The sequence below is a fragment of the Puma concolor genome, chromosome B3 (assembly GCF_028749965.1).
Source record: "Puma concolor isolate L17-30 chromosome B3, mPumCon1.1.hap2, whole genome shotgun sequence".
NCBI classification, from domain to species: domain Eukaryota; kingdom Metazoa; phylum Chordata; class Mammalia; order Carnivora; family Felidae; genus Puma; species Puma concolor.
In genome coordinates, this window is record NC_141672.1 from 38,646,370 (window position 1) to 38,660,179 (window position 13,810).

Sequence of the window (13,810 nt, forward strand, 5' to 3'; positions counted from 1 at the left end):
CATTCATTCATTTATCCGTTCATTTTTTTTAAGTTTCTTTATTTTGAGAGAGAGAGTATGAGCAGGGAAAGGGCAGAGAGAGAGAGAGAATCCCCAGCAGGCTCTGCACTGTTAGCACAGAGCCTGATGTGGGGCTCAAACTCATGAACCAGGAGATCGTGACCTGAGCTGAAACCAAGAGTCAGACACTTAACAGACTGAGCCACCCAGGCACCCCGTATTTATTTTTTTACTTGCAGTTATTTGTCTTCTTGTGCTAGAATGTAAAATTCTTTGAGGGAAGGAATTTTAGTGTCTTCGTTATGTTATCCCAGCAGTGCTTGGCCCTTCGTGGGATTTCATTGAATATTTGGTGAATGAATGAGTAAGTGAATGCAAAGCCTATGCCATTTGCACTAAACCTTCCAACTTTTCTTTTTTCTTTTTTTACTATTTATTTATTTTTGAGAGAGTGTGAATGAGGGAGGGTCAGAGAGAGACGGGGACAGAGGATCCGAAACAGGCTCTGTGCAGAGAGCCTGATGCAGGGCTTGAACTCATGAACCATGAGATCATAACCTGAGCCGAAGTCAGATGCTCAGCTGACTGAGCCACCCAGGCACCCCTAAACCTTCCTCCTTTTCATTTATTAATGGCACACTTGGCAAAATTATCAGGTTATTTTTGCTGTGGAGGGCATTCCAGATTATACCGTTTCATTAATGTTGTACATTCATCTTCATTTTGAGTCTTTTTCTCTCATCCTTGAGTAAAAGCTATCCTGTTTATTTTAGAAATCAACTAAATTAAAAAAAATTTTTTTTAATGTTTATTTTTGAGAAAGAGACAGACACAGCATGAGCAGGGGAGGGACACACACACACACACACACACACACACACACACACACAGAATCTGGAGCAGGCTCCAGGCTCCGAGCTGGCAGCACAGAGCCCGATGTGGGGCTTGAACCCATAAATTGTGAGATCATGACCTGAGCCGAAATCGGATGCTTAACTGACTGAGCCACCCAGACGCCCCTCAACTAAATTTTTTTAAAAGAAATTTTGCCGACACTTTGCCTTTTTTTAAAAAAAATTATTTATTTATTTTGACATAGAGAAAGCCTGAGTCAGGGAGGGGCAGAAAGAGAGGGAAAGAGAAGGGGAGGGAGAGAATCCCAAGCAGGCTCCGCACTGTCAGCACAGAGCCTGACAAGGGGCTCAAAGCCATGAATTGTGAGATCATGACCTGAGCTGAAGTTGGGTGCTCAACCGACTGAGCATCCCAGGCGCCCCCCAACTAGATTTTTTTTAATGAAGTGTTAGAAAAGAAGACATTATTTTATTAGATTGGTAGGGGGAGGTGATATTTTCAAGAAACTAAGGACCTGCCTTTTTTAGCTAGTTTTTTGTCAAGGAACCTGGCCTATTATTTCCTTTTTATGCTCATAAATATTGTATCATTAAAAACCATCCTTGTCTGTCTGTCTTTTCTTCCTTCTCTCATTCCTTCCACCTTTTTGGAAACGTAACTGCCATGTAACATTGTATAAGGTGTGTAAGCATGTGGCTAACACTTCCATCTGGTCACATAATTACTATTTCTTTCTTGTGGTGAGAATGTTTAAGATCTCTCTACCTTTCAAGTGTATATTATATACATAGATCCTGAAACTTACTCATTTTATAATTGGAAGCTTGTTCCTCTTTGACTAACATCTCTCCATTTCCCTCACCCTCGAGGCCCTGGTAACCACCATTCTGGTCTCTGTTTCTGAGAGTTCGGCTTGTTTACATTTCACATATAAGTGAAATCATATAGTATCTGTCCTTCTCTGATTTACTTTGCTTAGTCCATCTTTCCTTAGGTGTTTTTTTGTTTGTTTTGTTTTGTTTTGTTTTGTTTTTTGAGAGAGTGCGGGGGCATGAGTAGGGGAGGAGCAGAGGAAGAGGGAGAGACGGTCCTAAGTGACAGGAGGCTCAGTCTCAATCTCAGGACCATGAGTTCGTGACCTGAGCCAAAATCAAGAGTTGGGTGCCTGACCTAGAGTGAGCCACCCAGGCACTGCCATTCTTACCCGGGTGCCCCCATTCTTATTTTTTAATTTTCATTTTATGACTTGGTATTAAAATATTGGAATAATTCATTTTATTTAATATTCATATTGAACCTCTCCCTCTATCCTGCAGTATAATTTTATTTCTAGAGGAATAAAGTTCTAATTTACAATTAGAAACATGGAGAAAGAAGATTCAATATGTAGAATTTATTGATTAAACCTGTGTCTGTTGTGTACTTACCATATTCTAGAAACTCCTCCTTGGATCTGGGTATTTAAAGATAAACAAGACACGTGTTTGATTCACTGGTTTAAAAAAAAAAAAAGTACCAGTATAATGTGGCAAGTTCTTGACTGGAGGCGTGTATAAAATTTTGTGGAAATTTTTATCTTACGTAGTTTCTAAGGACTACATGGCTGCCGTAAAATGAAAAGCTCTACTATTGTGGGTATGTGTTATCTTCTCGGCTTTTCTGGTCATCTAAACACAGTTGAAATTGGTATGTCAGTATGGCTAGAACTCTGTTATCCATGCTACAGACAGGTGTTGGAACAAAGTGGCGATACGGCCCAAAGGTCCCCAGATACAGGCTGTGGGAAAGTTGTTCCTGGTGCCCGGCAAAGTGAGCACTAAGTAGAGGGAAGGAAGGGCGAGGCAGAGAACACACGATGATCTGTGCCTGGGCACGTGCCACCGTCCGTTTTGAGGAAGGATTGTCTTTTATTCTGAGATTGCCCTTCTTTTATTATTCAAAAGAGCTTTCTGTTTATGAAATTGTAGTGAAAATATGGTGGCTGCTTACTGTTTTCATGACTTTATCTGAAAAACAATGTCAGCTTGGTCTTTTTTGTAATTTTATTGATATAGAAAAATCGTCAAAAAAGGGAATCATTGACAAAGATACTTTTGAACGCTGTGTCCTGCAGCCCTTTTTTGGGGGTGGGGGGTGAAATAGCCCAGCATGCTACAGGAGTTTCTTGTGTTCAGAGGCCCTGGTTCCATCTCTGGAAATAAGCCCTTAGGTGATGAATTAATAATAGACTTATGGGGTGTCTGGGTGGCTCAGATGGTTAAGCATCCAACTCTTGATTTTGGCTCAGGTCATGAGCTTGCTGTTCATGAGTTCGAGCCCAGCATCTGGCTCTGTGCTAACGGTGTGGAGTCTGCATTAGCCAGAGGCTTTGGTGGCTTTGGTCCTGTGGGTGATTTTGGTGGCAGGAAAGTAATCTACACCTATAATTAGGAATTGATCAATTTTTTTTTTAATTTTTTTTTTTAATTTTTTTTTTCAACGTTTATTTATTTTTGGGACAGAGAGAGACAGAGCATGAACGGGGGAGGGGCAGAGAGAGAGGGAGACACAGAATCGGAGACAGGCTCCAGGCTCTGAGCCATCAGCCCAGAGCCCGACGCGGGGCTCGAACTCACGGACCGCGAGATCCTGACCTGGCTGAAGTCGGACGCTTAACCGACTGCGCCACCCAGGCGCCCCGGAATTGATCAATTTTTAAATGTTTTATTTCTTGTCCTGACAAGTTTCAGTGACTGCCTTGGCATTAGAAGGTAAAACATGAGGGATAGCTAATATGAAGGGTTGGAAACAGAAATATTTATTAGAAGTTGTGTTCAGGGGCGCGTGGGTGGCTCAGTTGGTTGAGTGTCTGGCTTCAGCTCAGGTCATCATCTCACACTCCGTGAGTTCGAGCCCTGTGTCGGGCTCTGTGCTGACAGCTCAGAGCCTGGAGCCTGGTTCAGATTCTGTGTCTCCCCCTGTCTCTGCCCCACCCCCCCACTCATGCTCTGTCTCTCTCTGTCTCAAAAATAAATAAAAACATTAAAAAAAATTAAAAAAAAAGTTGTGTGCGTATGCATGTTTTGTATGTGTGGACATGTGTGTGTGCATGTATGTTTTTCTCTCTTCTGATTGGAACATAGTGTCAAAATAATATGAGAGCCTTGAATCCTGTAATTTTGCTGCTGCAGCCACTGGTTTGCATCAGTGGTGACCTTTGGGTTTTGCTTATAAGTGGAGAGCAGGTATTTGTCAGCTTTTGGGAAAGGAAAACTGGAGAGATCCACGGAAGAATAATAACAAATACATGTTGATTGTCCAAGCTGAGCAGAATAATTAATATATTGTCATTTAGAACGTTAAGTTACCTATCTACCATTGATCACTAGTTCGGTTCTGATTTTATGCTGTTTACGTTTTAAAATACCTAAATGCTTGTAGAAAAGTCCATCAGATTTTCCTTTGCTTTTTTTAGATTACAGCTCCTCTTAAACAAATGTCTAACCGTGACAGCTTATCCGTAGAGCTCCAGTGGCGGTGGTGGTATTGATCACAGTCACCATCACCACCATCGTCGTCGTTACTGGTGTGGGCTCTGGGGTAAGACGACCTGGATTCGCATCCCAGCTGCAGCCCTTAGTAGTGGGTAATGTGCAAGTGATTTAGCTGTTCTGGTCCCCAGTCCTTTCTTCTGAAGAACTGGGATATTAATAGTGGCCACTCATAAGGTGTTCTGAGGATTAAAGGGGGATGATTCCTGTAAGGAGCTTAGTATAGTGCTTTGCACTAGTCTGTGTTCATTATCATTGTCATTCTTTTTACCTTGAAGCATCAGTACTGGCCTTTTCTGCTTTTCAGTTTATTGCTTAAACTTGTTTAATACTCACACCCTGGTCTCATTTTTTGGATACTGGATACTGTTTCATCTGTGTAGCCATTCTATGAGATGTACTTTTTACTTATTTTGTTTTTTAAAGTTTATTTATTGATTCATTTTTTTGAGAGAGAGAGAGAGAGAGAGAGAGAGAGAGAGAACGTGGGGGAGGGGCAGGCAGAGAGAAAAGGGAGAGAGAGAATCCTAAGCAGGCTCTGTGCTGTGGGGCTCCCTCTCACGTGAGATCATGAGACGTGTTTTGAACCTGTGGGAAAAGCACATGCTAGTAATCAGCCAAGTGTTTCCTATCTTATTAATAAATTGGAAGGAGTTCTAAAAGCAGCCAACTGTTCATTCACTTCTTTACGGCCCAGGAGAGGAAGGAATGCTTTCACTGTTGTAGATATTTCCAGGGACCTTCCTTTTCTTGGAAATGGCAAGTTTTCACAGTTAGTTTTTTTGTTTTTTAATTGCTGTTTTTATCTTTTTTTTTTTTTTTTTTTTTTTTGGAGAGGGAGAGAGTGAGTGGGGGAGAGGGAAGAGAATTTAAGCTGGCTCCACGTTCAGCCCAACATGGGGCTTGATCCTATGACCCTGGGATCATGGCCTGAGCCGAAATCAAGAGTGAGATGGCTGAACCGACTAGTCACCCAGGTGCCCCTCACGGTTAGTTTTCAGTGAACTAAAAAGAGAAATAATTTCAAAGGTGAAGAAGATGAGAGAAGGATTTTGTAGTTATTACTTTAAAAACTGGCCTCACATTGAAATCACTTGGGATGCTTTTAAAAAATACAGATATATAGTAGTGGAAATACCACACCACCACCACGGTCATCAATAGCAGAACACACGTTTTTGAACCCACTGCTTTGAATACAGTAATAAAGTAATTGGAATGGTGAAGTCTTCACTACTTTAACTACTGTGTTAGTTTCTTTATGTTGAAGTAGCTTGTGCAATCAACATGTTACAGACTAGTTCATAAGACATGAAGCCTCATATTATTACTTGGTTCATTAGAAAGACTTAGAGTTTTCTCTCCCCGTTTTGATGAAATATAGCTGGTTATATCTGCAATTTTGGGGGTGTCAAAAACAATTCCTAATTTAAGCATAGTTCACTAATAAAATAGAATTCCATTTAGTTTTACCAAAATATGTGCTACGAGAGGAGAATGCCTCTCGTATCTGTGTTTAGAAGTAAACTAGGTGGCAAGGGTTTGGACAAAGCACATGGACAGTCAGGCAGGCATTTTACTGCTGGTACTAACATGCCATGCTTCAGTTCATCAAGGACTAGTTTTCTGTAAATGCAGTTTCATATGCTTTATGCAAATGAAAGTCTCGTTGACTTTATTGAAGTTTTAGAGAGTTGTATGTGACAGGGGTGGAGATTTACATACTTTAGGGAAAGTTGTAAGGGTTGAGGTGGGAGCTGGGATCAAAGACCATGTTTATATCCTCTATGTTGGTAACTTGATTTTTTGTGAGAGTGGGAGAACTGGATGTAAAAGGGCTGAGGAATGGCTTAGGACATTTTCAGGTGAAAAGCATTCTTAATTCTTAGTAGGATTTTATTGCAGATCTTTTGAATTAACATAATTGGTCATAAATATTTTTCATCAGGAGCTCAAATAATGTTACTGCTGAAGCTTCCAATGCAAACATCATTTTAGAGAAATGTTTTTTCATTATATTTCCACATTCATTTTTTTTTTTTTATAAATTTTTTTTTTTCAACGTTTATTTATTTTTGGGACAGAGAGAGACAGAGCATGAACGGGGGAGGGGCAGAGAGAGAGGGAGACACAGAATCGGAAACAGGCTCCAGGCTCTGAGCCATCAGCCCAGAGCCCGACGCGGGGCTCGAACTCACGGACCGCGAGATCGTGACCTGGCTGAAGTCGGACGCTTAACCGACTGCGCCACCCAGGCGCCCCTCCACATTCATTTTAATAGCCTATGTGTGAGTAAGTTACCAGCCCATGTCTTTTTTTAAAATGAATTTGCATTTTTTTCTGTGATGATATGACTAATAAATGTTATAATGATGTAAACCTTCTTTATTTGTTTGATTGGCCTGTTTGCAAAGTGTGAATTTAATGTTCTGATTTTCACCAGCTTCAGTTGAATGGAGTCTTAGAGCACTAAACCCAAAGGACACCTAGTTTATGTTTTATTTCTTGTACTTTTGCTTTTTTTTTTTTTTTTTTGCTTTGCAAAGTCCTGAGTCAGGCCCTGCGGGAAGATGGGCCGATATTGGATCCATGATCCTGTGCCCCAAACATTAGTTGGGATGGAATAATGGAAGCTTGTTGACTAGGGAGGAATGAGTTTATTTTGCTAATTACAGACAAACACTAATAAACCGTCAGCTCTTGAAATCATAGTAAGGGTGAGGGGAGGTTCATGTGTGTGTATGTGTGCCCGTGCACGTGTGCAGGTAATGCGGAGGTGGGAGGTTGGGCTGTGTGGCTAAAGTGTATTTACACTCCTGTTGACTGTTCTTTGGACACAAGGAGAATCTTTGTCTCTTAATTTGAGCTTGCATCCTCCCTCTACTGTGGAATTCTATGTTCGTTTTCCCATTCCTTCTTGTTACTTGTCGATTTTAAAATTATTTGGGTATGAACACCTTGGAAGTGGGAATAGTCCTTTTCCCTAGCTTATTGATGAAAATTGGTAGGAGGATGCTGGGAGATGCAATAGAAAAGGCATATGGGAGAAAATGAATGCTAAAAGAAAAAGAGGGACAGTACAGGGAATAATGTAACTGCCAAGTTGATTGACCACTTAGCTGGTCACTAAATTATTTTCTTGGGTGAGAAACATATTCTGGAAAGCAACATAATTTTGAGAGTTGTTCCAGAGCAGTAGAATCTGATTTTATGAATCTTATCCAAAACTATGAGAATTGATTCGGTTATCTCCTTTTTAAAGAAATACTAACATTGGTTGGATGGGTTGTTGTGCTCATGACCTTCATGGTATTATATAACCGCTTATTGATTCCTCATTATTTATGGTTATGATTCTGTGGAATTCTTCTCCTGGGGGCAGGGACAGCCTGTGTAGACCAGAGGTGTCCATTAGAAGAGAGACGACACAAGCATCCATCCACTGCCTGGTCTGCTTTGGGATTCTAAGATGACCTTTAATTTTTCTAATTTACATTTATTTCTGAATGTCTGTAATTTGTAATTTGTTTGTTTTCCTTCAATCTGAGTTATTTCAGAAGTGGTTAGATTCTCAGGTGGCTTGCATTTGGGAGGTGGGTGACTTTGAACTGTTAAAATCTAGTGTTCTTACATTATGGTTAGAATGCATTGCCTATGTGATTTCTGCTTTTTGTCATTTATGATCTTCTTTTTCCGACCTAGTACCTGATACTTTTGATTAACGTTTCTTTAAAAGATATTTGTTATCTGCTTCTGGGACCGGTTCCATAAGACATTAAACTTACATCATTGAAACCTTCTGGGCTACTCAGAGTGTTTCTTTTCCGATACTGGCTTGTTCTACCTTTTCACATTACCCGTTTTCATAGCCCCCTGGGATTAGGGAGATGAGGGCAAGGAGGTTGAGAGCAGCACAGCTATTTGAGGCAGTCGGAGGACCAGACAGTACAAGAGCCCTTTGCTCAGGCTGATTTAGGTCCTCCTTCAGTGAGAAGGAAAAGAAAATTTTTTTCAATTGTTGCTGTAATCGAATTGTCTCTTTCAGGAATTATTGCTGTGTGTGTTAATCTCGGGAATGGGCTAGAGGGAGGATAGAGAAGGGGTTCAGCCTGATCCTTTATGAATGGGGCATGTTGGAGATTACTTGTTGATTTCTCTCTGTGTTCTTCCTTTTCTTATCTCTTTGCACACACCCCGTTTTATGAAGTCTGATATTCCTCTTGTCTTTTATCGAGTTTCGTGGTTGCACGATGATGAACAGTCCTTGCTCTGGAGCCAGTGTGCCTGGGTTTGAATCCTGTCTTTCTGCTTGTTGGCTGTAGGATTCTGGGCAAGTCACTGAATTTCCTTGTGTCTTGAATTTTTCATTTGTTAAATTGGAAATAGTACCTACTGCATAGAACTGTTGTGGTATTATGTGAGATATAATACTTGAAAATGCTTAGAATAGTACACAATAAATGTACCCAATAGTGCTTAGTAAATGAAAGCGATTATTATTCCATTAGGCAGATGGATAGCCTGCTTCACATTTGTCTATGACATTACGTCAATTTGGATTAAGAATAAATTTCAACTGCCTAACATAAAAAAAAAGACCAAATGTTAATTGCCTGAATTTTAAAAGTAGCCAAATATATGAATCTCTTGAGGTTTTTTTGCAGCGACCACAATGATTAATCACTGTTGTCACTACTTAAATGATGGTTTACTTTTTGGAGGAAAGGCTGTCACTTATAGATGCTTTCATAATTCGTATGTGCTGAGTTATGCAGTTCTCCATGTAAATGGTCTGGTTTTCAAGCCTTATTAAAGTTACTGTATCAAAAATAGGATTAATTAAAATCTCCTTTAAAGATTTTAACCTTAATGTTACATTAATAAGATTGTTTTGTTCCCTGTGCAGCATCAAAACTTCCATTCAGCTTTGAGGTATGAGGTCTGACTTAGAACTTGCAGGACTATAGTACTTAACCATCATGGTCCTATGCATGTAACTAGTCATTGGCTATGGATATATAGCCATTTTCATAAGCTGCTTAGTTTTGTTTACTTATTAATTAATTTTGAATGCTAAAAGCAGGTAGCAATTCAAGAGAAATTAAACTGATTAAACTCAGTTCTTATAGTCTTTAGACTAGTTTTAATGGTATTTATTTATTTATTTATTTATTTATTTATTTATTTATTTTTGAAGGAGAGAGAGAGACAGAGCATGGGCGGGGGAGGAGCAGGGAGAGAGGGGGACATAGAATTTGAAGCAGGCTCCAGGCTCTAAGCTGTCAGCACAGAGCCCGATGCGGGGGCTCGAACTCACGAACTGTGAGATCATGACCTGAGCCGAAGTCGGACGCTCAACTGACTGAGCCACCCAGGCGCCCCAGTCTTTAGACTAGTTTTAGACTAGATTTAGACTAGACTAGTTTCAGCTAGATTTTTTTTTTTTTTTTTTGAATGTGATTAAGTCTAGGGACATAGAATAAGATATCTCACAGCTTAAATCCCAAAGTCTTTGTAATACATTAGGCTTTTAGGGACCCATGGGGGTGGTGGCAGGGGAGGAAACTTACAGGTTAAGAATAATTTCTAAATTTATAACTTGTTTTCACTAAGAATAGCAGTGATGCTCTACATACCTTCAAAAATACTGACTACTTCTTGTTCCTTTGTATCTGGTAGGAAAATCCTGTGTTTTCAGGTGTCCTGCCCACTCTCATCTAGGCTTACCTGAAAGTTGATGTCAGCAGGCATTGTTTTGGGAGAATTATCTCTGAGGTCCCGGGTACTTGGACTAGCACTTGGGTTGTGGGGTGTGAGCAGGGGAAGAGGGTTGTGGAGAGGAGTCACGTGGACCCTTTAAATAGGAGCCTGCCCTCACTGCCTTCTGCTAGGGCCGCTGGTGTTGTCAGGTGAGTGCTGCTAACTGTCGCACTTACCTCAGAGAATAGGTGGCCTGTGCTTTACGGCTGCTGGAAAGCATTTACTGGGAAGCTGGCAACTGAAGGTGCTTGCAAGTGAGTGGCCAAACATTGTTAAAGTCCTTCTTGAGTGGTACAAAGGGAGTGTGGAAATGTGGTGGGAGACCTGGGCGCTGGGCCCAGCTCCGTAACTTAATTCATTGTGGGACGACCTCAGTGATAGTCTCTAATTTTCTTTTTGGGAAAATAATATCATGCCACCTGCTTACCTTTAAGAGTGTTTTGAGGATTAATGAGTTACGTACCTTGGATGAAGGCAGGAGCCTGGTCATAATTTCATTGCCTTTTTAGAGAAGATCCAGTTTGGGGAATAAAGTAGTGAAAATAAAGGAATGGAATGGGCTGTCTACAACTTGATGTGTTTCACGTCCAGCTGTAAATCAGGTTTTCATTCTCACTGAGGAATTTTAACTTGAAATTTTTATATATTTTTTAGAAATGACACCAAACCAAATGTCTGACCTGCTGTTTGTGGGAAAAGAACAGATGTTTATTCTGAGAACATACTAATGAAGATGTTAGTGGTTTTCTCGCACTGTTAAGGGAATAAGATGGGTCATAAGAGAGAGCATAGATTGAAGTATAGTTTGCTCTTATTGTCCCATCACTGGTGTGTTCTTTTTGAGAGAATTGATATTACTTCATTTTGTTGGTTTTCCAAGTTTCTTTGACAAAGAAACTTCATAGATGTCAAGCCAAAACAAAACAAAAAATATAAACACACATACAACAGTTGCTTTAAATACCAAGGATGTCAGCGTGAAATTAAAATGAATTTACTGACATTTCTGCTTTGAAATTTTTTTAGTAAAACTAATTTAAACCAAGTGAAAACTTGTGGCTTTACCTTATAATGGGAAGTTTGACCTTTTTCAGTGCTTTTGGCTCAGGGGTTTTGACATGGGATGTTTTTGGTTAAAATTTGCTTCAACTTTCTAATGGCTCTTGGGATTTTGGTCTATCTTTGGTTGGAATAGATATTTGGAATAGCAAATGCTGTCTATTGTGTTGGTACCACGTAGCTTTCAAAGACAAGGTCTCCTAAGTAGTGGCTATGGTATCCCCTCCCGCCCGTGTGTAATTGTTAAAAAGAACACTGTTGTCATGTGAATTCTTATTTTTTTGAGCTTGCCTTTGAAGTAACTTTCACAGAGAATTCCTGTTACCTAGAAATTGATGACAGACTTACACCATTTCCTTTTTTTTTCTTAGACGTTCCGTCCTCAGAGCAGCCTGAACTGTTCCTAAAGAAACTTCAGCAGTGCTGTGTCATTTTTGACTTCATGGACACGCTATCTGATCTTAAAATGAAAGAATACAAGCGCTCCACTCTTAATGAACTGGTGGACTACATTACAATAAGCAGAGGCTGTTTGACAGAGCAGACTTACCCTGAAGTAGTTAGAATGGTGAGTTTCTTTGTTTCGCCGCGGACACTTTTAAGCACCTTCCATAGCGACGTACAGGTGTAATTATTGCAGAGTCAGGTCACTGGAGGTCACCTCCACAAATGAGAACCAACCTTCTGAGAGCTAAGCTAAAGTAGTCGGAACAATACTAGAATTTGAAGAGTATGATTTCATGAGAATGAAATCCACAACTTTTCACCTACAACAGTACTGGAGGAACCAGCGACTTCAGAGTATGAAGCCAGGATTGCCAGGGTGTTCTTGGATTTCTGGCGTTGGGAAAAGAAAAGACACAGGAGAATCAACACAAGTTTTAGATCTGTGTTTGAAAAATACTCAAGCCTGTTGGATGTCTTGATTTTTTTTTTTCCCCTCCCTGTTCACTGTGGTAATTTAGAAATGGCTTTAACCTCAATAAAATTGTGATTTGTAGAATCTAGTTAAAGCCTCTCCTGGCTTTATAAACTAATCATTCCCATTATAATCTTGAAATCTGGGGTGATGTCTTTCATTATTTTTGAACAGTGTCTTGCACTTTGTGTGGTCATTAGGAGTTAAGAGAAGAAACATTATTAGCATAATAGAAGTAATTATGTTCTTTTTGGGTCAGTAATTATATTCGTTGTTTTTTTTTTTTAAAGCTGAGCCAAAATATGGTTTTCTGTTGGATTTCTATGGGAAGCTTGCCTTCCTTGGCATCCCAGAAGATGTTGGATCTAGAGAGTATGTGCTCTTTTGGGGAGGTGGGGCTCTTCCACTAATTGGTGAAATTATGCTGCAGAAATCCAGAAGGGTCAGTGCAACCACTGGGAAGCCCCTTGGAGAATCTGGCCCATTCTCTCTGTACTGCTGAAAACTGTCTAGCTTTTCAGTTCAACTTTTATCATTTGTATTCAACAAATACAGAAAAGAGACCTCTGTGATGAAGTAGATGTAGTTAAAAATGAATAGTTCAGATTTGGCAAGGGATGTGAATGATCATAACTTGAGAAACTGTGACTGATGTCTGAAGATCATTTCAAAACAATGTCCAGTGTATCCCTCAGATATGTGTTTGAGTTTATGTTGCATTTGTTTTTAATTTACGAGAATATACTAGTAGAATGTTTCGTAGGTGAACTATTAACATTGTAGCTCTTGAGCAGTGGTTCTCAACTAGGGGTGGTTTTGCTTCCCAGGGCACTTTGGCAATGTCTAGAGACGATTTGGCAGTCACACCCAGGGGTGGGGAGGGGCGTGCTACCAGCATCTACTGGAGAGAGGTCGAATTGCAGCTAAACATCTCATGATGCACAGGACAGCCCCCTAACAAAGAATTATCTGGCCCTAAATGCCAACAGTACTGTTGTTGAGAAATCCTGCTCTCGAGTTTGCATGCTATCTGAACCTCTTAACCTGACACCTAAGGTTTTCTCTAGGCCATCTGCCTTCTGCAAGTTTTGGTTTTAACCTACCCATTGGTTTTAACCTACCCCTTGGTTTTAACCTACCCATCTCCTCAGCCAACAGAGGTATCCACCGTGTATAACTTCCTTCTATATCTCATTCCATGGATTGTCCGTTAATATGTAAGCACATATAAGCATATAGATATAAATACACAAGTCGTGGCATACTATACACACTTATCTGCACCTTGCGTTTTTCACTTAGCAATATAGACTGTATATCAGTGCACATAAAGCTGTCTCATTCAGTCTTACAGGTGTGTAATACTTCATTGTGTGGGTGAACCATAATTCATTTAACCACTATCCTATGAATATCCTTATATACCCGTCAGTTTACCTTTGTGTGAGAACCTTTGTATGTTTACTGGTTTGTTTTTTTTAAATAGCCTTTCTTTCCCCCTGTTTCTGGACCTTCATGTGTTTCTTGGGTCCCATCTCTGATTCTCCCCTTCCTTTCAAGACTTGGCGTCAGGTGCTACTGCTGTTTCCTGAAAAGCTCAGAGTTGTCCCATACCTTCTTTTCCGTCATCTCTTGGCAATTCATCCTTTTGGAATTTGTTCACTTGCTGCTCTTTAATTTTTCACAC

At 40.2% G+C, this 13,810-nt stretch overlaps 1 protein-coding gene across 3 annotated transcripts in view; it reads left to right on the top strand.

Moving 5' to 3' along the window:
• Positions 1-13,810, top strand: part of PPP2R5E (protein phosphatase 2 regulatory subunit B'epsilon) — a 151,003-nt gene that overhangs the window by 71,795 nt on the left and 65,398 nt on the right. For all 3 annotated transcript variants that reach the window (XM_086709587.1, XM_086709589.1, XM_086709588.1), the window contains exon 3: positions 11,576-11,772. In XM_086709587.1, the coding sequence (XP_086565713.1) occupies positions 11,576-11,772 (197 nt within the window). The remainder of the gene's footprint in view (positions 1-11,575; positions 11,773-13,810) is intronic.